At 39.2% G+C, this 23,661-nt stretch overlaps 3 protein-coding genes and 1 non-coding gene across 4 annotated transcripts; 1 reads left to right on the plus strand and 3 right to left on the minus strand.

Moving 5' to 3' along the window:
* Positions 1-23: 23 nt before the first annotated feature.
* LOC137959191 (cyclic dof factor 1-like) lies at positions 24-3,394 on the plus strand. The gene is made up of 3 exons (XM_068806549.1): positions 24-195; positions 1,394-2,799; positions 2,984-3,394. Exons 1-3 carry the CDS (start codon positions 79-81, stop codon positions 2,985-2,987), a joined length of 1,527 nt encoding a protein of 508 aa, XP_068662650.1. The 5' UTR covers positions 24-78; the 3' UTR covers positions 2,988-3,394.
* Positions 3,395-5,201: 1,807 nt separating this feature from the next.
* Positions 5,202-7,526, minus strand: LOC137958510 (WUSCHEL-related homeobox 11-like). Its single transcript, XM_068805565.1, has 3 exons — positions 6,947-7,526; positions 6,039-6,214; positions 5,202-5,423 (listed from the first exon to the last, which is right to left on the minus strand). Exons 1-3 carry the CDS (start codon positions 7,524-7,526, stop codon positions 5,406-5,408), a joined length of 774 nt encoding a protein of 257 aa, XP_068661666.1. The 3' UTR covers positions 5,202-5,405.
* Positions 7,527-12,076: 4,550 nt separating this feature from the next.
* LOC137960231 (phospholipid-transporting ATPase 1-like) lies at positions 12,077-21,462 on the minus strand. Its single transcript, XM_068807788.1, has 8 exons — positions 21,120-21,462; positions 18,800-20,682; positions 18,390-18,696; positions 14,970-15,675; positions 14,766-14,889; positions 14,163-14,382; positions 12,930-13,403; positions 12,077-12,518 (listed from the first exon to the last, which is right to left on the minus strand). Exons 2-8 carry the CDS (start codon positions 20,469-20,471, stop codon positions 12,293-12,295), a joined length of 3,729 nt encoding a protein of 1,242 aa, XP_068663889.1. The 5' UTR covers positions 20,472-20,682; positions 21,120-21,462; the 3' UTR covers positions 12,077-12,292.
* An 867-nt stretch (positions 21,463-22,329) lies between these two features.
* On the minus strand, positions 22,330-22,402 carry TRNAE-CUC (transfer RNA glutamic acid (anticodon CUC)). Its single transcript has one exon. It is a non-coding gene; the product is annotated as a tRNA-Glu (tRNA).
* Between the last annotated feature and the right edge of the window lie 1,259 nt (positions 22,403-23,661).

The following is a 23,661-nucleotide window of genomic DNA, read 5'->3' on the forward strand; positions in this document are numbered from 1 at the left end:
ATGCTTTTTCCTTCTTCTTCTCTTCAAACTTCGTCGACATCAGCTCGCAACCAACGCAAGAAATCAGACGGCTAAGAAATGGCCGAGATCAAAGATCCGGCGATCAAGCTCTTCGGGAAAACTATTCCTCTGTCGGAGAGTGGGGAAAAACCTGATCTGGTCTCCGTGCCAGAGTCGTTGCAAACAGATGATAAGGTAAATGCTTCATCTTTATTATGATATGCCTTTTGTTTTTGTTTTTGTTGGTTGAATTGGAGCTTTTTTACATTCTCTGCGCTGTAAGATGAAACGGGATGTTTTTTATTTTGCTTTCTAGGATAGTTCAAATCGCATACTTCTGAAAATTTTCGAAACATAGTTCAGGATGAAAGCGTGTTTCTTCGAGCGCGTATTTTATTTTATTTTTTCCTGTGTTCTTTCTTCGTAAGTTTGCTGTCTTCCTATAAAATTTTGTACACTGTTCGGCTGCTTCTTTCTTTCATTTTCTACTCTCTCTTCTTCTTTTTTTCTTCTGTTTTGTGTCTTAAAGTTTTGGTTCTGAAATTTTCTTGCTTTTTGGTTGTAAAAATGTTTGTAATTTAAAAATGTTATATTTCCTCCTAAATTTGGTTATTTAGGTTGTTTTCATGGCCAAGGTCGCTGTTTTGTGGATTATATGTCTTATGCAGTATAAACCCTAACTCCTACGGATGGAAGGGTTCCATAGTGGAATTCATGTTCTATTTTGCATCAACCAACAATGATATTTGATTTCTTTGGATAATTGCTTATTCGTTCAGTGTTAAGCTTACAGTAATCATTAGCTTATTTATACATAGCAATATGTAATACGAAAAATTAATAACTTCAAACGTTGGTAAGGACTGATAGTAATAAATACCATTCCACTGAAGCATGTTTTATAATTGTTAAATCATTTATTCCGTTCTTTAGAAATCAATAATTATAACTCGTTGTGGAGAATGAGCAACTTGAATATTTAGTTATAAATAATTTTTTCTTCCACAAAAAAAAAAAAAAAAGGTTTTGTTAGTTGCAGTATGGCCGGAATGTTAAAATAACTGATATAATACATTTTTAGAAGCCAAAGTTTGGCTGGTTTCTGCTTCATTAATAAATTTTTTTACCCTTAACTGAATTGGCAGAAGGAAGAGATAAGTTGCATGCAAATTGGTATGTCTAATAATTGGAGTTTCACTGGTCTTCTGTGGCATGGAATCCACGGCGATGATTATTTAAGCCATTGTTAAGACTTTTAGTCTTATTTAGAATACTTGAGATTCATGTATTTCCCTATAGAGTTTCACTTGCTAACTGCTGATTCTAATTTGTTATATGTTGTTCATGATCAATTAATATACCTCAAGTCAATGAAGTTGGTTCTTTTTTTCAGATTACTTGTGAACATGCAACACATTCTGGAGTGGAAGGTCAGGTTTTGGATCCTAGAGATGAACCATGTGGTCAAAATGGTTCTTCTATTGTGAATGAGAGCAAAGAAGACAATCAGCGGGGTCGTCTTCAGGATAACAAACCAGTAATTGAAGCAAAACCTGAGGAAGAGCAAGCCGAAAATGATGCTTCTGGTGAAGAGAAGATTCTCAAGAAGCCTGATAAGATTCTTCCTTGCCCTCGTTGCAACAGCCTAGACACCAAATTCTGTTATTACAATAATTACAATGTCAATCAGCCTAGGCATTTCTGCAAGAACTGCCAGAGGTATTGGACAGCTGGTGGGACTATGAGGAATGTCCCTGTGGGTGCAGGGAGACGCAAGAATAAGCATGCTGCCTCCCACTATCGCCATATAGTAATGTCATCTGATGGAATTTCTAATGGTAGGGTAGATGCTCTTGACCCAAGTCACCAGAAAATGCTTCCATGTGGGATTTCTGCATCTTCTAGGCCTCTGAAGGGTAATGGGACTGTGCTAAAATTTGGCCCCGATGCTCCCCTTTGTGAATCAATGGGAACTGTACTTAATCTTGGAGAGAAGAAGAGAAATGCTGAGATGGGTCCTGTTCAATGTGGTGAGAATGGTGATGAACGATCATGTGCATCATCTGTGACAACTTCTACTTGCTTGGAGAAGGAACTGCCTGAACATGTGGGTACAGTGGATCCGGGAGCCATTCCAGGGTTTTGTAATGGAACATCTCCATCTCATCCTCTGCAGTATTTTGGTGGCCCTCCCTGGCCCTTCCCCTGGAATCCAGGTTGGAATAATGCTGCAGCCATGGCAGCTGGACGATGCTCAACAGAGCTCGTCTATGGACCAGAGAATGGCAACCCAAATCCAGTTCAGTGGGGTCCACCACCAATTATGGCACCCCCAGCATTTTGTGCACCAAATATTCCCTTTCCATTTGTGCCTGCCCCTGCCTCTTATTGGAGCTGCATGGCTGGCTGGGCTGGTGGTCCATGGAATATCCCATGGGTTGTGCCTAATGGGGGGGTTTCTCCATCATCCTCAAGCAATAGTGGCTGTTCAGGCAATGGTTCGCCAACCTTAGGGAAACACTCTCGGGATGGAAACTTGCCAGCAGAAGAGAAAACAGAGAAATGTTTTTGGGTCCCGAAAACCCTAAGAATTGATGACCCTGATGAGGCTGCAAAAAGCTCTATTTGGGCAACACTGGGTATTAAGCCTGATCAGAATGAACTGACAAGCAAAAGTCATATCTTCAAATCTTTCCAATCCAAGATGGAAAGTCAGAATCAGACATCGGATGCTTCACATGTTTTGCAGGCTAATCCAGCAGCTTTATCTCGCTCTCAAACATTTCAAGAAAGTAATACGTAAGAGGTTTTTGCCTTTTACCCTTAATCCATTTTTTGCAAATGAGCCTTCTCTTTCTTCTGTACTGAGCACATGGGGTGCAACTTTTAGCTCCTGGTTCTTATATAATGGCTCTCTGTATGTACTTGCTTTAGAAACCAATTGCTAGCAAGCTCAAAGTCACTTGTTGGGTTTTCTCTTAAGCTGACAGGGGTTTCTGAAGGTTGCTTTCATTTTCGATGACGGTTCAGAGGTTCATGATGTAAATAGTAGAGGAGGAAAGGCAATGAGCAAGTTGTTCATAGTTGCCACACTAATACAGTTTCTAAATACAGTTCTCCGGTACTGTGATCTCGTTCATGTGTTATGGGTGTTTATGCTTTAGAAAAACAAAGACAAGAAGTTTGTAGATCGCTTCTCCTTGTTGTCTGTTAGCCTATCCATTCATGGTTTCAGTGACAGCATATTCAGAACCATGTATGGACTTCTGACTTCAACTCCAGGCAAGATCTCTATCCGATTTTTGTTAGGTTCCTCTCTGTGTGAATTAAGCCCAACAATTCTGAAGTTTGTAAGAGTTAGTGCTACATATAATCTGCATTTTTTTTTCATGTCTATTTTTCTCACTCTTATGTTTATGTTTATACTAGTTCCACTTATCCTCTAGGGTGCTTTTTGGTTCACAGAAAACCGATAAATCGTCTATTCATCTTCAGACTGTTTCTAACCATGTTATTTACTGAGAGTTCTTTTCAAGGATTACAAGTTACATAGACTGAAATTACCACAAACTACGGATCTGAATTACTACAAAGTAAGGACTAATTTTGTACAAATTGTGTTGAGTGGTGCCAAATGTGCATTAGAAAATTAAAAAATGAGCACTTACTAAGTTTTGATGGATAGTCAAAGTCACAGGTAACTCATCAGCTGAGAAAATTGCCAGAGATGGCAAATAGTCTTGGTTTCTCTTCTCCTAGGACTTATGGCACTTTCTTCTTCACGGTGTAATTTTTATGTACACTAGCTGAAAGTGATTTGAGGTTGGTAGTATTGCACTTTCTTACTATTTGAATTTAAGGTCAGCTCCATCCAGGCTCTCATTGTTTTTTTTTTTCTAAATTATATAAAATATACTGTGGTTGACTAGTTTTTTTTATTTTTTTTTTCCTTGAATTAATTTTAATGTCAAAGATCAACAATCCATAAATGAGCGTGAGAACGACTGTATCCCTCTCCCCCGTTCACACCTTCATCTAGAGTAGGAACCATACATGTTACTGATATTGTAGATCTGAGTGAGGAGAATCAACTATTGGCACTCTAGTTTGTTGAAACTACAGCATCCTGCAAGATGATTTAAGATGAAGCCTAAGGTATGGGTGAGGCGATGTTTACCATTCATTTCCCTCAGTTAGCCAGAGGAAAAATGGTCAAATCTGTAGCATATGATGATTACACGCTTGTTGCTTCCCACAAAAAAAAAAAGTTTTTCTTTCTTTGTCCCTCCTAAGCTGATTAGAAATGTTAAGCAAGAGGTGAATGTTATCCCATATTCGAGTAGCAAAAAGAATGCCAGAAACCGACACGGGAGACCTGAGAAATCTCCCTAGACATAAATTGTTGCAACTAATCTGGAACTTCCCTCAGTACTTGTGCCTAAGTACGATGACCAAGAACAACGGGAACATTTGAATACGTTGAAGCAAAGTCAGATTCAGGCTGAAACTTCTTTGAAGCCTGATGCTCTTGTGCTGTTCTCATTTATAAAGGATTTGGGGTTTTTCCATGCCAAACCAAGTTATTTATTCAAAGGTACTCTCTGTTTAGACCAAACGGGAGACTCTGGTTTGGATTAGGAAACTGAATGTAAACCCCTCATATTCTGTTACCGGAGAGAATAAACTTGAAAAACGAAGATTGAATACACTAGGTCAGGAGGAAAGACTGTAACAATTAATGTGTTTTTCTCAAATATCCTTGTTGAAGTGAAGAAACTATAATTTTTTTTTTAAAAAAATGAGACTCTAATTGTCCCACCTGAGAGTGGGAAGGCATCTCTGCAGCTAGATGCCAAATTTTGCCAAATAGAGTTATTCAGTGTGGCAACTGATCTCTCTCCCCAATGTTATCTAATCAGATCCGTCGGTGTCCAGAGAAAGGTCTCGTCTCACATGGGTCCGTTCAAATAGAAATAAAATAAATAAGTCTTCTAAGAAACATCCGTCTTCTTTGGATTCGACATAATGCCGGTGGAAGAAACCGAGTTGGCATCGATTTCAGAGGAAAAAATAAAACCTGAGACCCTCCATGGAGAATCAAGGTATTGATGATGGGGTTGCATCACTTTCAAGGATAACATGTCTTTCCATGAAAATGAAAGTAGAAATCCTTTTCATTTCCAAGAAATACCCATCAAACTGTCCGTGCATTAGCATGCATTACACCTCGGTTTCTATAAAATAATAACAATTTGTTCTCTAGATTCCCCTTCCATCTCTACATGCCTGGCATTTTTTAACCTATCAGAGGTATTTATGAACTGTAAAGCCAAAAAGAATCATCAGAACATAAAAGGAAAGCTTTCTCCTGTTGTCAGTGCAACTTCGTGTGGGTGGGTTTCCATTTATGTGGATCTTGAAACCTGTAAATAAACAAAATCAGTGGTAAAAAGTGACAGAGTTAGAGCTTACAAGTGAAAAACTAGCAAGTTCCAACTTGTCAAGGTATCAGGTGATGCTACTCTCAGAAAATTCATTTGCGCATGGGGAAGATGAGAATGGAGTCTCTTCAACCCCCATTTTTAAGTCTTTTGATATATCACAGATTTGATTGCCTTTTCCCTTATTGGAGGAGGACAAACTAAAACTTTGGATTCCAGAAATAAACAAGTAGAAAGACATGTTGCATATTCCCACTGTTAACGATCGTGAAATGGGCTCAAACTGTAGCCAATACCAGTGCTAAGTTCCGTAGGAAACTGTAGAGCATCTTACGATCAGCAACAGATAATCCGAAATCCAAAAAGTTCTTTCCTGCTTCTCCACGCGCCTTTTTTTGGGTTGAAAAAGATTCCAGTCTCAAGCTAGAAACTAGCAAACACATGTTCGAGGTATGAGGAAGAAACAGAAAATCAAAAGGAACGCAGAGAATAATCACAAAAATGAAAAAGCCAAGGACTTTTTTTTTATTTTAAATAACACCACAAAGCAATCTCTGCGCCCTTTCGTTAAGAGTAATATGAAAAGAAGAAATTTACCAGGAAATAATTTTCTCCAAACTCCAAGCTTTGTAAGGAAATACCCAACTCATTGAGAGGAATGGGCCCTCCAGAAGAATGGACTAACATTACGTCTTGGCCAAATATAGCTCTAATGTCAAGGGGCCCTCTAGGAACCTCAGATGGAATTCCATTGATAAACACAGTGATTAATCCTGGAATCATGTCATAGAATTAGGAGTTCTGTTAGGTTCAATACCAGTTTTGGTGAAATTTCTGACCTAAGGATTTTGTTTGCTCCAATAATCTCATGCTCAATGCATAAAATAAATCCGAAAAGAATGAATACATGGCTAATTTCCTCTTAACTGAATAACAATATGGCAGAGATGAGAAAGAAATGGCGATATGGGAAAATGCATTAACCAGTACAGGAGAAATATTACACTAATTTTTCCATAAAAAACCTTCACCATTTCACGAAAGAGAAACTGGTACAGCACTTGTGTGTCAGGCAGAGAATGAAAGAGAAAAAACACAGAGAATCAGTCGATGATTCTGATGCAATTACATCATCTAGAATTGGAGAACTTCAAAAAATTCTCAATAAGATTCTCAAAGTACAACTGCATCTTAGTGAAGTATCTGCCAATGAACCAAATGCAAGGTTTGAATCCAAAGCAACGTTCAAGAAGAATTCAGAAAAGCGTTTTTTTTTTTTTTTTTTTTTTTTCTTTCGTCTCCAGCAGAGAAATGTAGTCGAAAATCACGGCCTACGAGTCTGTCTCTCTGCATATTTGAAAGAGGCCCAGCATATTAAGCTTAACGGGACTGTTATCAGACTTAAAAAGTGAAGCACAAACGCAACTTTTGACCATGCTAAACAAATATCATGCAGTTTCATGGCATAACCCTATGCATATATCAAAACTTGTTCATAGGCTCACCTGGTTGATAGTGCAAGTTTGAACTATCGCCAGGCCACAACATGGATGGAACTATTGGGTTCTGTTCAATCTCGGAGAAGCCCATTTGGGGCGGAATGGAGAAGAGTTCATTCGCACTTTCATCACCGCCAATAACACCCCCAGACGCGGCGGAAGGAGAAGGAATATAGCAATACGATGAACCAGGAGAAGCGAGAGAATTGGCGGCCGAAGAAGAAGAGGTCGCGGGAAAGCATCCAGTGGAAGGAGAAGTTGGATCATATCGAATTACACCAGCAGGAGGCCGAACTGCATGCGGGTCTGCTGCGTTAGCCGCCTGAATCTGCCGCTGGCGGCGGCGAGATCTGGACCGCCGGTTCTGAAACCAGTAGAAGACATTTGCATCACCGACGGTGCCAAACCTCTCGAGGAGCTTCCTTATTCTCACGGTTTCATCTTTTGGTGGGTTGACCATCCCGCTGTTGAAGATTGACTCCAATATGAGGATTTGTTCAGGCTTCGGCGTCCATCGTGATCTCACCGGTTCGGTCCTCTCCCCACTTAGGTTCGAGCCCTGAGTGTCTTGGGGATGCTCTTCCATGAGTTGTTTCCTTTTCCTTCCTTCCTTTGTTTCTCCGACTTGTTCTTGGAGTAAGACTGAAAACTGAAGAAAGAACAGAAGGAATGTCAAAATGGAAGAGGGGCTTAAGACGAGTGGAGAAGGAGAACAGAGCAGACAGTAGACAATGAAGCTGTCGCTATAACAGGTGCAGTTCCTAGTCTCCTACTCGCTTCGTCGGTATTTTTAAAGAGCCAAGAGAGGACGGAATGTCCAAAATAGAATGTGAAATTACCATATTACCCCCATAAAAAAGTCCACCTTTTTGTCTAAGCAGTGAGACTTGTATTCCCAATGAGCGAAGACGTCAGGGCGGAGACGCGGCACCGCCTCTGATGTCGGATTCGACCCCGTTCGGTGTAAAGAGACGATTCAATTCAGTTGAGTGATGCTGATTTGCCGAATTCTCTCTGTCTCTATCTTCGCAACCGTCTCTACAAAACCATTCATCTTCACATTCTTAGCGACTAAAACACAGGAGCAATTCAACAAACACGTCATGTGCAAAACTTTCTCAGAAGCTTCATTTCAGATTCTGAATCAGCATGTCTTTGCAACAGCGTGAAACCAGTAAGGGTTTATATATTGTCGACTCTTTAAAATCCTGCACGGGTCAGTAAAGAGGTTGAAGATAGAAGATTGTCGGTAAAAATGTGCCCGGTGAGTTCTTGCTCGGGAGAGGGGTCCATCTAGATGTGGCAAAACGTATTTGAAAATGAGAATCATTCAAGTAGTGGTCAAAGAACATGGATTGACGTCATCCGGAGAGACAAGCATACACCCCTCATGTTGATGCTGTATAAAAACAGGACCAGAACCGAAGAGGAAGGTCTCCAAAAGTAGGGCTAAAGCCTCACCAACTCGGGCTTTTCTTTCCTTCGCCAAAAAGAAAAAGACCCTCGTTTTTTCTTTGATGCTAAGGAATCCTGGCTCTTGTTTTCTTCTGTATTTGTCTGTCCTCGAGTGGGTCCAAAGAAGCAGGGCGAGATGGGTACTCTGCTTGTTGGTCGACATTCTGATGATAAATATCAAATGGTTAACTGTCCATTCTGTGGGCGCAGAGTTGTGTGCCATTAAGGGAGAAGACACTGTAGTGGTGGCGGCTTCTGTGGAAGAACACGGGGAGCAAAAATGGTGGATTACTGTCTGTTGGTATTCTTTGTTCACTGGCGATAACGAGTAGAAACCAAGTTCATGCACATGAATTATGGGGTTAAATGGCTTCGTTCTGTTGTTGCCTAATAAATGAAGACCCATTAATGAGCTTGCATCGGTCAACCTGGTTTCTGTAGTTTTCCTTGTAACTCATTAATGTCCCTAATAATCCTTAATAAAAATTTAAGAAACATATGAAACCATATGGAATGCACCTAGGATTCTTTCAATTGATGTCTGTATACCCCCTAAAATATAACCGAAGTAACTCAATTTGAGGGTGTAAGGTAAAAAACTTGCCATAACTTTGTCCTGGGTAAAATAATGTTTATTTGCTCTGATAGTGAAGAAGCATGGGATGATCAGTTTAAAAGACTGAATGCCATGTGTCATTTCCCTAACCCTTCTCGACTGACCACAAGTAACATGTATTTCTTGATATATGAACTGAAGCAATAGGAAAGACAAGCTGCAGACAGAAATAAAATCTCCCATGATCTTTCCGATTCTTTTATTCAACCAAGAGGGATTCATCTCTACCCTGCTCACGAATTAGAGAAAGCCAGAACATTGACAGTGTTCGAGGTTTCATGGCAATTCTTTATTATTACTTAAAAATCCTTAACAATGTCCTACAGATTACAGCAGCTATCCAGACTTAATGGGCATAAAAAACGACTAACATGGCTCAACCTTTTTTAAATCTTCTTAAAGATCAGATTCCAGCTTTTTCATGCTAAGCACCCTAAAGATATAATACTCGGTCCGAGTCACTTTGACTCACCCTGCTTAACTTGATCAGTTGCCAAACTCAGTTCTCAGAAAGTTTTCTTTTTAATTTAACTTTTAACTCAGTTGCTTAAAGTCTAATTCTAGCCACCTGCCACCTCGTGTTTGAATTCCTCATTTTTTTATACTTCAGTCAGAGCTAGCTCCCACCGTCTATTAAGAGCCTTTTGTCGTCCCCTCTTTCCCTAGCGATGACGCAGGAAGAGAAGAAGAGGAGGAAGGGGCATCCTCCTTTTTCGTCATTGGCTGAGCTCCGGTCGACGGAAGTGGCCCCTTCCCCTTCCAATGCAAGAAGAGGGAAAGGAGGGTGGCAGGCCCCTCCTGTTTTGGTTGTATTAGCGGACTTTGAGAGTCCATCCTGACTATCCAAACTTCTTTCAGTCCGAATTAAGTGGAAAAACTTATTTGAGTTCATGAGTTTAGATTTTTTTTTTTTTTTTTTTTTTTTATAGATTTCTTTGGCCTTTAAAAGATTAAACTTACTATAAACATCAACTCAGTCTTTAAAATTTAAACTTTTGACAATTGTTTTAATGATGATCTCCCGACTTTGGTTTCTGAATAAAGGGTAGGCTTTCATGTTTCCAGATTATAATATTCTTCACTTCCAATATTTAACTTACAGGAGCAGATGGCTTGCATACTCTCTCTCTCTCTCTCTCAGTTGCTGTTTTACGGCCCTTCTGTTACTAAATCTTTCGTCGTCTGTCTTCTGAAACTAGAATCGAGTAGCGCTGGGCTGTACTGTTTGTCCTGAAACCTGCTGCCGATCTCGAACCTTCTGTCATCGAAACTAATAATCTAATATCGAAAGCTTTTCAGCTTCCGAGACTTATATGGAAATTAATCACCCTTCCACGTGCTTAATTTATTTTAATTAGTCCGTTCTCTTCACTTTTATCATCACTGACTGTGTTCATAACAGGGACGAGAAACAGTCTCCCGATCGAGTAATGATTGCTTTCCAATATGATTATGGGAGAGAGAGAAACGCAAAGTTTAGATCCTTGGTACACTTATTCCGATTATACTGAAGATAGAACTAAATTTCATCCAGTCGAGAGTGAATGGCGACACAGTAGGCACGGCGACTGATGCGGTCACTTTCTGATCTTTCCTGAGATATAGTTTGATTCGCCTGAATCTGGGTCACCGAGATTTCTTGGTTCTTCTGGGCTGTCCACCTCGAACACCTCCAGATGAAATACCCTAAGACGTGCAGTACGGCGGTGGATCCTTTTCAAGGTCGATGCTTTTCATCCTCTCTCTTTCCATTCAGTGTTTGTTTTTGCTTTTTATTCGGCACACATCTGTCTGCCTGTTGCATGCAGTAAAGATCAGGAAGAGATGATGCATGTGAAGCAGCTTCCCAGCCGGAGTGGGTCGGTGACTGTGAATAAAATGAGAAAGCAGAGATGTTCCTCTTGTTTATCATTTAAAACTGCGGCTTCGTATCATTCAAAACAAAAACTAAAAAATTAAAAATAAAAAAGTAAAAAAAGAAAACGCAGCTTCGTTATTTTAGTTAGTTAGGCAGGTCGCCATTTCTGTCTGCCGGAGGAGATTTCTTTTAATCTCTCTCTATCTGGGGTTTTGGACAATTCCCATAAATGGCAAAAGAAGCCCTGGGACTGGGAGACGAAGCTAGCAAGCACATTTTAGACGCAGACGTCGGCATTACAGTGATGACGAAGGCTTCTATGTTCAGTTCGGCGGTCAAAAACTGGAAGACAGTACATGCACGCATGCATTTGGGAATAAAATATGTTGCTTCTTTCCTAATACGAACAAAGGAGTTCAAATCCAGCCGACCTCTGTAATCTGTGTTTATAAGAGAGGGTAAGGGTCCTGCCCCTGACGAGTGACGACGATGGACGAATTCAAGCGTCGTATGGAAGCACCTTGTGACACCCTGAGAAAGAGAGACTGGGAAGAACAACAAGGTTGCATTAAACTACCAGCCGGCAAATATCCTGTCGTTAAAAAACAGAAAAAGAAGAATCAAATTCTCAAGAATACGTACAATTTTGGAATCGCATTGGAGCTTGCTGTCTTGTAGAATCAGATTATTCCTAAGACGACTTCAGTTAACACTGTAGATTCAGGGTTGGCAGGTCATTAATTCTGCTTCTTTCTGTACTTGCATATAGATTATTAACTAACAAGGATTTAGGATCCAATTACCAATATAAGACTTTGAACAAAATTATCTGCTTTTGCTGATTCAAAAAACTAAGCAGGTTATCATGTAATTAAATGTACCCTCTAACGCAAGCTAGGATGAGAATGTTTCATAATTTTCAAGCCCTACGCCCGTAGGTGAGAGTTTGTCCATGCTGCTAAAATATTGTACTGCTTCGGTTTCAGAACTCCATTGTTCCGTGATTGTAATAAAAGAACCTTCGCAATGTATTTGTAGTTTTTTATAAAGAGTTCAAACTGTTTATACAAGTCTTGTAGTAGACTGGTAAAAAAAAAAAAGCAAGAAAAGCGGTAATCATGCTCTTCTAGCTGTGCTGCCAAGCAATTACCTGGTACAGTAACGTGAAAGATGCAAAAGAAAATGCAAGAGTATATGAGATGATTCATTCCTGTAGAAACCGCCCTTCCTCTTCTAATAGAACTTGTACCAAAAAAGTACAAATGTTACATACATATCTGCAAAGATTACAAATCTACACTTAGGATTGGAAGAATATTCTCGCAATCTAGTGAGAAGATACCAGAGATGCAGACCTCAAAGAATAAGCTACTATACACACAAAAAATTATGATAACAAAATAATACAGTGAAAAAACATTCACTATGTTGTATCATGTGTGGTCCTTCTTACAGGGTTCATTTCTACTTCTACTCTTGCAAAATCTCTGGAAGTAACGAACTTCTCAGCTTCTCTGGCAATTTGAACATCACCGGGGCTTAAATATTGAAGAAAGACCTTGACGAAAAATCTGGGTATCAATGCTGTCACTAGGATTGCAAGAAGGCACAACCAAAATCCTCCAGTATCTAGAATGTGGATGATGGCCCTGGAAAAACACAGGAAAAGAGTTAAAGAGCTACCATGCAACGAAATGAATGAAAGCTTATGCGTGCACATACACAAGCAGGATTTTCTAAATCCAACTCGGTATACAAATCTACAATTTGTATTCAGCATAGATTGGCCATTTTGGTTTCTCAAAGGAGTACATATGCCAATTAACATTAGAGTTAACAGGCTGAAAATTGCAATGCAATCGGCAGCCCTGTTTCATCCGGCAACACCCCCGGGGAAGGAAGAAGTCGCAAATGATGTTTATTTAACCATCATATGCTACATGCTGTCAGGGAAGTGAACTTATAACATTTCAAATTAAAACAACACGCACATGTACACCAAAATAATGGACATGCAAAGGATGCATGAAAACAGATAAACAGAAGGACGAAGTGATTACCAGTAACCAGGTAACGAAGATATAGCATCAATAATAATGACACAAATGAACGTCACAATAATAGAACCCCATATAACTGCATGTACAATCCATGTCCACCGGATCACATCCATTGCCAAGTGGAGATTCACAAGTATTACCACTGCAAGAGTCCATAAATCTCCGAAGCTTGAGACATCTATGCTTGAACCATCACTGCTGCTATATCGAAATCCAAAGTAGGGGATATAGAAAATAACTAAACTTTGCCATAGGGTATCCAGCATGGTGAACCAAAATAATTTTGTATTGTAATACTCTTGTCTATGCCCTACTCCATATAGCTGAGGATGCTTCATTAGAGTCCTCCTACTCAAGTCTTTGTCCAAACTACCAATAACTATTGTTGGCAAAGAAGTATAGATGACCGAATATAACACACTACTCCACTCGTTGATTGCAGTTGTTAGAGTGAATGCAGTATAAAGTACATACCTGCACCAATAGCACAAAGCTAGGATTAGTTACAGCTGATCGCAGTTGATACATACGAGATGTATTGCATTCTACACCCAAGGGAGATTTTTAAGTAGTATAAAGAAATCTAGGAATGTTAAAAACCTTAAAGGTCCTCTTTTAAGATCTAAAGGGAAGACCAGAACAAGATCATTGTATTAATTAGAGCACACCAACCACAGGAGAAATAACAAAAACTACATGCACACTTGCTATTGATTTCTGATAAGCCATGAGGTGACAAGCTGAACTGACACCTTTGAAAATATATTATGCAAAATAGGCCCTACGTGAAGTAATGTGTATACAAGGAACAGTTATCTTGCTCAAATGAGTAGGCCTTGCTGTTTGAAGGTCATGCAACAGATGACTTCATTACTGAAGGTATCTAAGGGAAATCAAGGAGGGCGGTGTGTGTAAGATTCGTAATTTCTAAGGAAGGTATGGGTGGTAGACTCCATTTTGCCAGAGAAATATGTGCACATAAATATTCTAGATCCTAAAATAGTGTTAATAATAAAAATGGATAAAACAAAGAGAACCTCAGCATCAAGGCACTGACAGGACACCTGTATAAAACCAACCACTAAGAGCCTTTGCCTCCAGAGTCCAGGCAGGTATGGTAAAACACCAGAGCTTAGTTATCATGTGACTAATTCTTCATATGCTCTCTAGACTTCCATAGAAACTGAGAGCAGTTTCAGTAGAATGATTCTGAAAGGCCAGACAAACACTTACCAAAAAAGAATAAGCACAAACACAGCGTTCCGGTAGAAGTTGTATAATATCATGTAGCCCATACGGTGATAATTCCAGTGGCCATGAACCAACAGCAATGGCACCAAAAATCTGAACTGCCCCATGGCAAAATCTGAAGCCATGACAGCTTGCCTACCTTCTTGGCCACTGATACCAATTCCTACATCAGCCATTTGGATCATTGAAACATCATTTGCACCTGGAAACATAACAAAGCATAACAAGTTAGTGATAATGCAAAATTGGTGATTGAGTCACATGCTTGTACACGTTGGAGGCTGCTAAACCCACTGTTTGAAGCACCTCATTGTTAATTTTTCACAGTCAATAATTTCCAACTGAACAATGACAGCACTTCAACCAGTTATATATTAATAGATGGAAGAAAATGTAATAATTGGTCCACATAAAGGAGTTCCAATTCTTAGTTGTTTGACCTTTAAATAGCTTGTCCATTCAACATACAAACACACCAGAATAATAATGAGATCAAATTTAGGTGCAATAGCCTCTCAATTGACTTTCACACAGAATGGACTAATCTGAGAACCACTAACAAAAGCAAAACAGAAGCAAACATACCATCTCCAATGGCAAGAGTCATGTCCTCAGTCCTGTTCTTTATAAGAGCAACAATGCCAGCTTTTTGCAATGGAGCCACCCGACAACACAAGACAACACCACAACTTGTGGCCAATTGAAATAGCTAGCCATCCAAAAACGAAACAATTCAGCATATTTACACAACCAGAGAATTTCTCATTACAAAAGTCAAAATCTACATACCTCATCTTCCAATTCAGTCTCAAGAATATAGACAAGACTGTTTCCATCAATGATCAAAGCCAATGGTACTCGCCTGGTAGCCTCATCTCCTGTATTTGATGTGCTAACGGATAATGCTGCAAGTTTCTTAGACATGGCTATTCCATCCTGTAGGCTTTTTTTACAGGATTCCTTCGAATTGGTGTTTATGATAATCTGGGTCATTTCATTTGTAAGAAGCTTACATGAATAACCAATTGAAATTGCAGTTTCTTGCTTATCTCCAGTCAAAACCCACACTTTTATCCCAGCTTGCCTTAGAGCTTCTATGGCTCCAGGTACTCCTTGTTGGAGCTTATCTTCGATCCCTGAGGCTCCTAATATAAGGAGACTACTCTCAATACTAGCTGCAACAGATCGCAATAAGTTCGCCCTTCCCATTAGAGCATTGTTTGCTTTCTCATAGGCTGACTGCCACTGCTCAAAATCATGTCCTGTGAGTTCTCTCATGCCAATAACTAATGTTCTGAGACCAAGTGATGAATAAGTGTAGAGATGGGCCTCAGTTGCACGAATTATGTCAGCATTGAAGGATTTATCAATGACACCAAACATGGAACTATCTGCACCTTTCACAAATACTTTAACTGATTTATCGGGGCAACCAACTATAACTGACATTCTCTTGCGGTCACTATCAAATTCATGCAGACCCAAAACATCAAACCTGCACTGCCCAGTAAATGGGACCCACACAAGCCACAAGCTTAGTAAATAAAAACTCCCATAGGAAGATATTAAACAAAAATCCAACTACTGCTACAACCGCTCCCACATTTATCATTACTAGTCATGTGACTTTCTTAAGTTCCTGTAAGAAACTTTGGGTCTCAATAGTCTTAATTCTAATTCATTTTACTTTATCTAATGTAAAGTTGAATATTCCTTCAAAGGCCGATATCAAGAAGTCAATATATTGAGCAACCAATGAAAGATATTAGAATGCTGACGAAGTTTGCTTGATAGCATCCTCATATTCATGAAAGGTTTAGAAATGAATCAAGTATCACCCTCATATTCATTGAAAGGTTTAAAAATGAATCAAATTTCCACCCTTGGTCTCTGTAATCATGAGTCTTTGGAATCTGACTGATAGAGAGTTTTTCCAACAATATAGAACAATGTCATTCTCACAACAAGAAGTCTTACAGAACCAGAAATTCTTATGGAGGAGTCTCACAATAGGAGGCCTAATAGAAGAGTCTCAGTTTAAAACATTTTAGTTACGTTAGTCTTCTATTTATGTCCAATTGTTCAATTGTTCTAGGACTTATCTTTTAGTGTTTAACTTTGGGTGTAATTGGGATAAGGGTAGTTTAACTGTAATTGGATTCTACATATTTCCTTTATTATAAAAAGAGGTTCATGTACTCAGATTACATCAAATTAGTGAAATTTTTCTTTTTTCCAGAAATTCAACATTGTATTACAGCAGGTTTTGTGAGTTGACTTAGTCAACCGACAAAGATAATGTGATACCTTTCTGATCTATCATCTCAAGTAGTTTAGGTTTGTATTTAATCTTTTTTCTTGCTGTCTTGTCCCAGTATTCGTTGTTTTCTTGCAGTTCACTCCTCCATACTGAGTTTTTCATATTGTAAATTATATAGTAACGGAAAGATCTTCGAGTCTACTATCCAACGCAAAAACAAAATTTGGCAATCGAAGTTTTATACAAAGAGAAATCGATATTTGAAGCAGCAAAGGTCAGACTACAAGAGAGGTTCGAGCAACAACTAAAAGTTTCAACTTTTGAACCGTTTTATGCCATCAAGAACGAGACTTTATACGAAGATTTATATGTCAAAAGAAAGATCTGTAAGTCTATTTTCTAAGTTATCAAACCAATTCTCAATTGTGTTTTCTAGAGGGAGATATCTATCTCGGAAGAGTCAATGATCATGCTGGTCAAAGAAGAAAGAGTAATCAGTTCGGCCAGATTACAAAGTCTGAAATCTATCAGATTTTTTATCTCAAAGTATATTTTATTAAGAAAATTGATACTTGGATGAAATTTATTGAAGTCTAGTTTCAAAAAGAAAAAAATTCATGTCAATCTGATCTATATTTAAGGAGATATTCACATTGCAGTTGACAAGGGTCAAGTTGCAGAACGAAGAAAATCAAGAGGTCATAAAAGATTCAAGAATGAATCTTTTTTGTGTCAAATTAGGTATCAAATTAAAACTCTTTGAGTCTAGTTTCTTGAGCAACAAACCATTTGTGATTCTGAGTTATATTTTTGCTCACCCTCATGAAATTATCTTGAGGTCATACTTGATCAAATTTGTTAAGTTATTTCTATCGTTATAGTCTTCTTATTATTATCATGGTGGTTATTTTTCCTATGTTACATTCCCCACATAACCTTTTTTTATCAGTTACTTTTCTCCTACCATCCTTTTTTGACTCTCACATACCCCTTTGGCCAACCTCTTGTACGTTGATTCGGTTGGTTTCTCTTTTTATACTCATATGTGCGTTGTAAGGCCATTGAAACTTTTTTATAAGTATCCTTAAGTACGTTTTTATGGTCATCATTTAAATGACAAGTGTTATCCTTATAGTGATTATTATCACTACTTTTGTTTGAAATCCTATGAGGTTGGTTTCAACCTTTTTTATACATACAGCACCCATCTTATTTTTTTAGTGTGTCTAATTGAGTTCTTATCCTTGGGACACCTTGATGGAGGAGATAATAAATATAGATTTTTTTTTTAAACTGGGATTATACCGATACCTTCCAACTTGAGGGGAAGAAATAGAAGTAGGTGTACAAGAAAAAGATTTTTTATTCCACATGTTGTGGTAATTTTTGTGTGACCAAAATATTCAAGAAAGAGGGAGCACAAAAGATGAAGATTTTGCATCGATGAAGATTTTTTTTTAGCAAAAGAAGATTGAAGACCAAGAATTTTTTTCATTGCAAACTGAAATTATAAACTCCAATTTGAGGGGGGAGTATTGAAGAGCAGGTATGGAAGAGTCTCACTTGACTCTTACAACAAGAAGTTTTACAGGGCCAGAATTCTTATGGTGGAGTCTTATAGGAATCTCACAAGAGGAGGTTTCATGGAAGAGTCTCCATTTAAAGGTGTTTTAGTTATTTTAGTCTTCTATTTATGTTCAGTTGTTCAATTATTATGGAACTTATCTTTTAGTGTTTAATTTTGGGTATAACTGGGATAAGGGTAGTTTAATTGTAATTGGATTCTACTTGTTTCTTCTATTATAAATAAGGGCTCATGTACTTAGATTAAATCAAGTTAGTGAAGTTTTTCTCTATTCCAGAAATTCAACACAAGAACTAAAAGGTATTTTCCAAGTAATGACCAATAAAAAAATTTTAAAAAATAAACTCCAGCAAGACTTCCATACCTCTGTCTGTCTCCAAAAACATCTATAACTATATGCCCTGATGTTCTCTCCACAAGTACATATCCATAGGAAGCAGCAGCATAAACCAAAGCCTGTTCATCAGGAGATTCTCCTTGATAATCTATCAATCTCAAGTCTTGGTCTGGTGTCTCAACAATTATAGGCACAATGGTATTACAGGCAGCTAGCGCAAGGAAGAAATCATGAGCATATTTTTCTTCATCTGTTTCTTTTCCACCTCTTAGCAGCTGAAACAGCTCATGATCAATCTTCACCTTCATCTTTGGCTCCAGTCGTTTCCCATCAACTATGTTAGAGAAAAAAGGAACATAGAATCAATAAGTCATGAAAACAAACTACAAGATAAAAATAAAATAATTAGGACTGGAAGAATAAAGGCTCACAATTACCTATAACAGGATAATCATCTTTCTCACTGGCTAGAGAAGCTTTCCCACTATTATAATCTACGGCTCTGATGCTAGCACACTGGAATTCCATTTTGTTCTCTGTCAAGGTCCCAGTCTTGTCGGAGAAGACATATTTTATCTGCCCAAGGTCCTCATTTATGTTTAACGCCCTACATTGAAACCTTGAATTTGAGGCCTCATCAAAAAGGTGTGCATCTCGGATCATGAAGTAGGCCTGTCCAAGTCGAACCAACTCCATAGATATATAAAGTGAGATGGGGATCATGATTTGGAAAACAATGACAGACATCAAGAAAGCAAAGAAAATTTCCAACCCCAATCCATAATAGTTGTAATCTTCTTCCTCTCCCTCTGAGAAATCTTTCTTCCTGTAATAGGGCAAGAAGTTCAATTCATCTTGGTGGCGCCGGAGCCAAACTCCTGCACAAGTGGAGACTATTGAACATAATCCAATAAGAAAAAGGGACAAGAGTATCGTTTCTCGGTTCATGTGCGTTTCCATCCGGCTTCTCTTAGATGGTGCCCCTGAACTATTGAGCATTACCTTTGTCTCCTGACCAGCATACAAGACAACCCCCACGGCCCAGGCAGTGTTCTTAAGTTCACATCCTCGAAGGACTATATTTGAGGGTCCCAGAGATACACGTCTCCCGTTAATTTCCAAATTTGCCATGAAACCGTATATATTGCGATTTGGACGCTCACACCTAATCAACCCTTCAATTCCCTCTTTTTCAGGCATTCTTGAGAGGGTTTCCTGCTTTGCATAACGAGTCTTCAAATTTGACTCACCGTCTAGATTTATTGTTTGGACATAGGCAACACCAGTTGGATCACTAGTAGAAAGCAAGACCATGTCACAAGAGAGCGTCTCATTTGCATTAACTTTAATGATCTCCCCAACACGAATTTCTTTCCATTTCTTTAATTGAAACTGACCATTAACCAAGACGGATGCCAGTCTGTTGTTCTCAATTCGGTCAGATCTGTGCCTTCTCCAATCTTCATAAGCATCCTTAATTGCTGTAACTGACAGAACAAATGCTAATGGAAGGATTGAAGCAGCACGTCCAAATACAGCAAGCTGAGGAAGCTGATTTAATATAGCAATTATGAGAAAGTATATGTAAGCTACACGGTGAAACTGCTCAAAGAGATTTCGAGGCAAGAACGTCAGAACTGAGTACTTGGCAGTTCGAATTGAATTTCCTGTAAACTCATACTTTTCGTTTGTCCTGACAGGGTCATTGATATAGATAACTCTTGCATCTTCATCACTTATCTCTCTCTGAGAAGAAAATCCTTCAGAATCCACCCCTCTTGAACCATAACGGCGCCGATTTGATGCTGAGATACCCATACTCTCTATTGAGTTCCCCGAGGCAGAACTGCCCGCGTTTGCAGGGCCTAGACCATCAGAGACATCTATAGAATAACGAGTAGATGGTCTTGACCGCTGAGATGTACTTCTTCTTGCAGATGAATATGGAACCTGGCGTGGATTGGAGTCCGAGGCTAAGTTCTCTGAAGCGGCAGCATCATCCATGTGGATAGGCTTTGAGGAGAGATTTGGATCCGGGTTATGAGGTGGCAGGTCCACTGCAGTCGGTGTTCGGGGAGAAGGGATTAGAAGAGGCCGCTTAGCGGCCATCACCTACGAGGACAAACCTTGGTAGATGCCCCAAATATCCAAATCTACAAGTCGAAATTAACCTGGAGCTGGGTTCAGATTTCAAGAAGCCGATGCCCACCTGAAAAGCGTCCAATCATTTGGCTCGAAACCGGAACTAACCGAAGAAAAAGCCAATTGAGTGTTCCTGTTTTCTGTTTTTTCAGTTGAAAGATACAAGAATAAGCGACACCTGCATCCAGAAAGAAAATATACCCACAACCGAATTCAGATCTTCCTTCAAAATCCAGTTCAGATCTAAGTAAGTAGCATCGGAACAACCAAAGCAGTAAGCTGCAAGGTCTGTCAGACAAGATAATGTTAAACAGTTGCAGCTCTTTTATCTTGACCAAAACACAAAACTGCAGAAACTAAGATGGTTCGGATTTGACGCCTAAATCCTTTTGCAGCTAGTTCGAGTCAATAGCAGATTTCGATTAACTACCAGTACAACAAAAAGAGAAAAAGAGCCTATCTTTTTTCTGTTTTCTGTGTGCGAAAACACCAAAAAAATCAAATTTAATAATCGCAATGCAGAGATAGTAAACGAAAGAACTAGAAAAGAAAAAAAAAAAAGAAAAAAAAAAAAAGCAAAGCATCTAACTTTACAGATATCGTTCAGAGACTTACTAGTTATGGAGCAATGACAGAGAAAGAGACACGGCAGGTGGCCTCTTGCAACCAATATGATAGACAAAATGAGAACAGAGATTTAAGAGGAAGGGAGGACGAGAGAGAGAGAGAGAAGGGTCAAAGACAGGGGAGAGGGCGGCGAACGCGAGAAAGGAGGAGAGAGATATTCTAGAATGAACCCATGATCCAAATCGGCATTCCTTGGCAGTGTAAATTGACCGGCGGCTGCTTTGAAAAGTTGAAAATTGAAACTTGAAGGCTTCGTCCTCCCTACGTCGCTGCTACTTCGTCATCGTCAACGACTCCAAACCCCCTCGAACTTTCTCTTTTCCTCGGCTTATTTTTCTGTTGGCAACGACGGTCAGTGAGAAAGAGAGGAGTTATTTACCAACAGTAGAAACTGTAGCCTTGTACAGGAAATAAGCATTAATGAGGTAGAGAAAACTATAGCATCTCAAGCTCATCTGCTTCTCCTTTCCGTAATTTCATGTCGTGTATGGATGCATCTTTTCAGTCTGAGGTTACCTTCTGAGAAATTTTCGACTTTGTCCTCTCTCTTGTATTTTCGTCTGTATTTTTTGGAACTTCCTCTCTCTGTCAAATCATCAGATGCCGTTTTTTGTGAAATTGCTGAATATCAATCAATCTTCTTTCCTCGTTTTTCTTCTTTTTGTCTTTTTAGTTTTTAGTGTTTCAGTTTTCTTTTTTATTTTCCTGCTGGGAAGGAATATTGAGCTGATTATCAATTTGATTTTTTACGACTCCTGCCAGAAGAACCACAGCAGACAAACTTCCAGAACCATAGGGATACCACAAGAAACGTCTAACATGAGAAGCCAATGAGACCTCACTTTCGAACAGGAAACTTTTTTAATATTTTTATAACATTGATTGAATCAGACCCTCGAACCAAATCATTCGTATCCAAAACTGGAGTCAACTCATCTTGATTCACGAGTTGAAACGTGAAAGGCCACTTAGAGGCAAGTAAAGTGTGTTTTTTTTTTTGTGTTAACGTGCTTGTTGTGAAATCATAGGGTATGGGGTTAGATTAATCAGTTTGATTAGAAATAAATTTAGGTAAACATACCACATCTATCTTAAAGTAGATTTTTTATATGGATTCCATATTAAAATGAGTGAAGTAGGTTTTGAATCATACATCATCACATTAGTAGGAAATGAAACGTAAAATAAAAATCATTATTTCCGTTGCCGGGACTTGAACCCGGGTCTCTCGGGTGAGAGCCGAGTATCCTAACCAACTAGACTACAACGGAGTGTTTCATTCGTATAATTTCAGAACATAACCATAATTACTTATTCTTCTACTAGTATCACTTGAATTCTTCTTGACCAACCTCTTTTTCCATTCTCAAAAAAAAAAATATATATATATATATATATATAACATAAGAAGGTGGCTCCATTTGACCCAATTCATCCAATAGTTGATCGGTTCAATTTTAATAATATATATATATATATATTTTTTTAAATCAATAAAAAATACAAATCCCATATTATAAACTCCACTTATTTTTGCCATTTCTTGAAATTCAAAATCACGATGATTTAAAAACTTAGGGGGGGGGGGGGGGGGGGGGGGGGGGAGGGTTAGTAAACAAACTGGAAATTTAATCTTCATCTTCATCTTGGGGGGGTTAGTGAACATGACTCAGGACATGAAGATCAAGTGCATTACTCAGTTCATGTCTTGATGTCGTTAGGGAGCGCCAAAGATCATGTCATGTACATGATTATCCATGACTCAGGAGTTCATGTCCCAAGATTAAATGACAAAAAGCGCTTTCAACCCGATTTTGAGAATCATGTACATGACACTGGCGGGACACTCTCTCGGGCCTCTGTCTCTCACACATCGTCGCTCTCATTTTCGCTCTCTGGTTCCCGCAGCTCTCTTTCGTTCCGCAACCCTCTCTCGTTCTCTGCTCCCTCTCTTGTCTCCATTGTCCCTCTCCGGTCTCTCTCTCTACAGCGTCCTTCTCTCCTTCTCGGACTCCCTCTCCCTCTGAACCTCCCGCTCGCTTCTCCCTCTCTCTTATCTCTCTGTCTTTTCTCCCTCTCTTCTCCCTTTCGACATCTCACTCCCTTCTCCCTCACTCTATTATCTTTTCCCCCAAATGACCTTCCAATTTCTTGCGATTTTCCTTATTTCAGTTTCAGTTTTCTTCGATTTTGACATTTGGGCTTCGATTCGACATCGATTTCCCCATTCGGCTTCAGTTTAACAGCCATCCTCCCTCTCCTCTCCCTCTCAACCTCCGTCTCAGAGCACGGGAGGTCGAGCATCTGTTGCAGAGCTTCTCGGCCTCCCTCTCTTCTCCCTCTCTGCGTACCGTCGGAGCGCCGCCTCTATCGGCATTGCACGCCATCGTCGCCGTTGCCCACTGGCCCATTGTCGTCGTCGTTGCCCGCTGGCTCACCGCTGAGGAAGACGACGATGGTTTAATTTTTCATTAGAAAAAATTAAACTATCGTCATCAAAATCATTAATTTATAAAATTTATTTATAAAA

Source organism: Aristolochia californica, unplaced genomic scaffold (assembly GCF_029961685.1).
Source record: "Aristolochia californica isolate CCGP_79_NKW_82.1479 unplaced genomic scaffold, dmAriCali1.0.hap1 SCAF_3, whole genome shotgun sequence".
NCBI classification, from domain to species: Eukaryota; Viridiplantae; Streptophyta; class Magnoliopsida; order Piperales; family Aristolochiaceae; genus Aristolochia; species Aristolochia californica.

Bases quoted from the DNA above. Each gene is read 5' to 3' on its own strand.
- LOC137958510 (XM_068805565.1), bottom strand. From the start codon at position 7,526: ATGGAAGAGCATCCCCAAGACACTCAGGGCTCGAACCTAAGTGGGGAG. The intron at 6,215-6,946 runs GTGAGCCTATGA...ACATGATTCCAG, and splicing joins AAACTTGCACTATCAACCAG to GATTAATCACTGTGTTTATC.
- LOC137959191 (XM_068806549.1), top strand. From the start codon at position 79: ATGGCCGAGATCAAAGATCCGGCGATCAAGCTCTTCGGGAAAACTATT. The intron at 196-1,393 runs GTAAATGCTTCA...TCTTTTTTTCAG, and splicing joins CGTTGCAAACAGATGATAAG to ATTACTTGTGAACATGCAAC.
- LOC137960231 (XM_068807788.1), bottom strand. From the start codon at position 20,471: ATGGCCGCTAAGCGGCCTCTTCTAATCCCTTCTCCCCGAACACCGACT. The intron at 18,697-18,799 runs GTAATTGTGAGC...TCTCTAACATAG, and splicing joins AGATGATTATCCTGTTATAG to TTGATGGGAAACGACTGGAG. The intron at 12,519-12,929 runs GTAATCACTTCG...GTGTTTTTCCAG, and splicing joins TCTTCGTTACCTGGTTACTG to GGCCATCATCCACATTCTAG.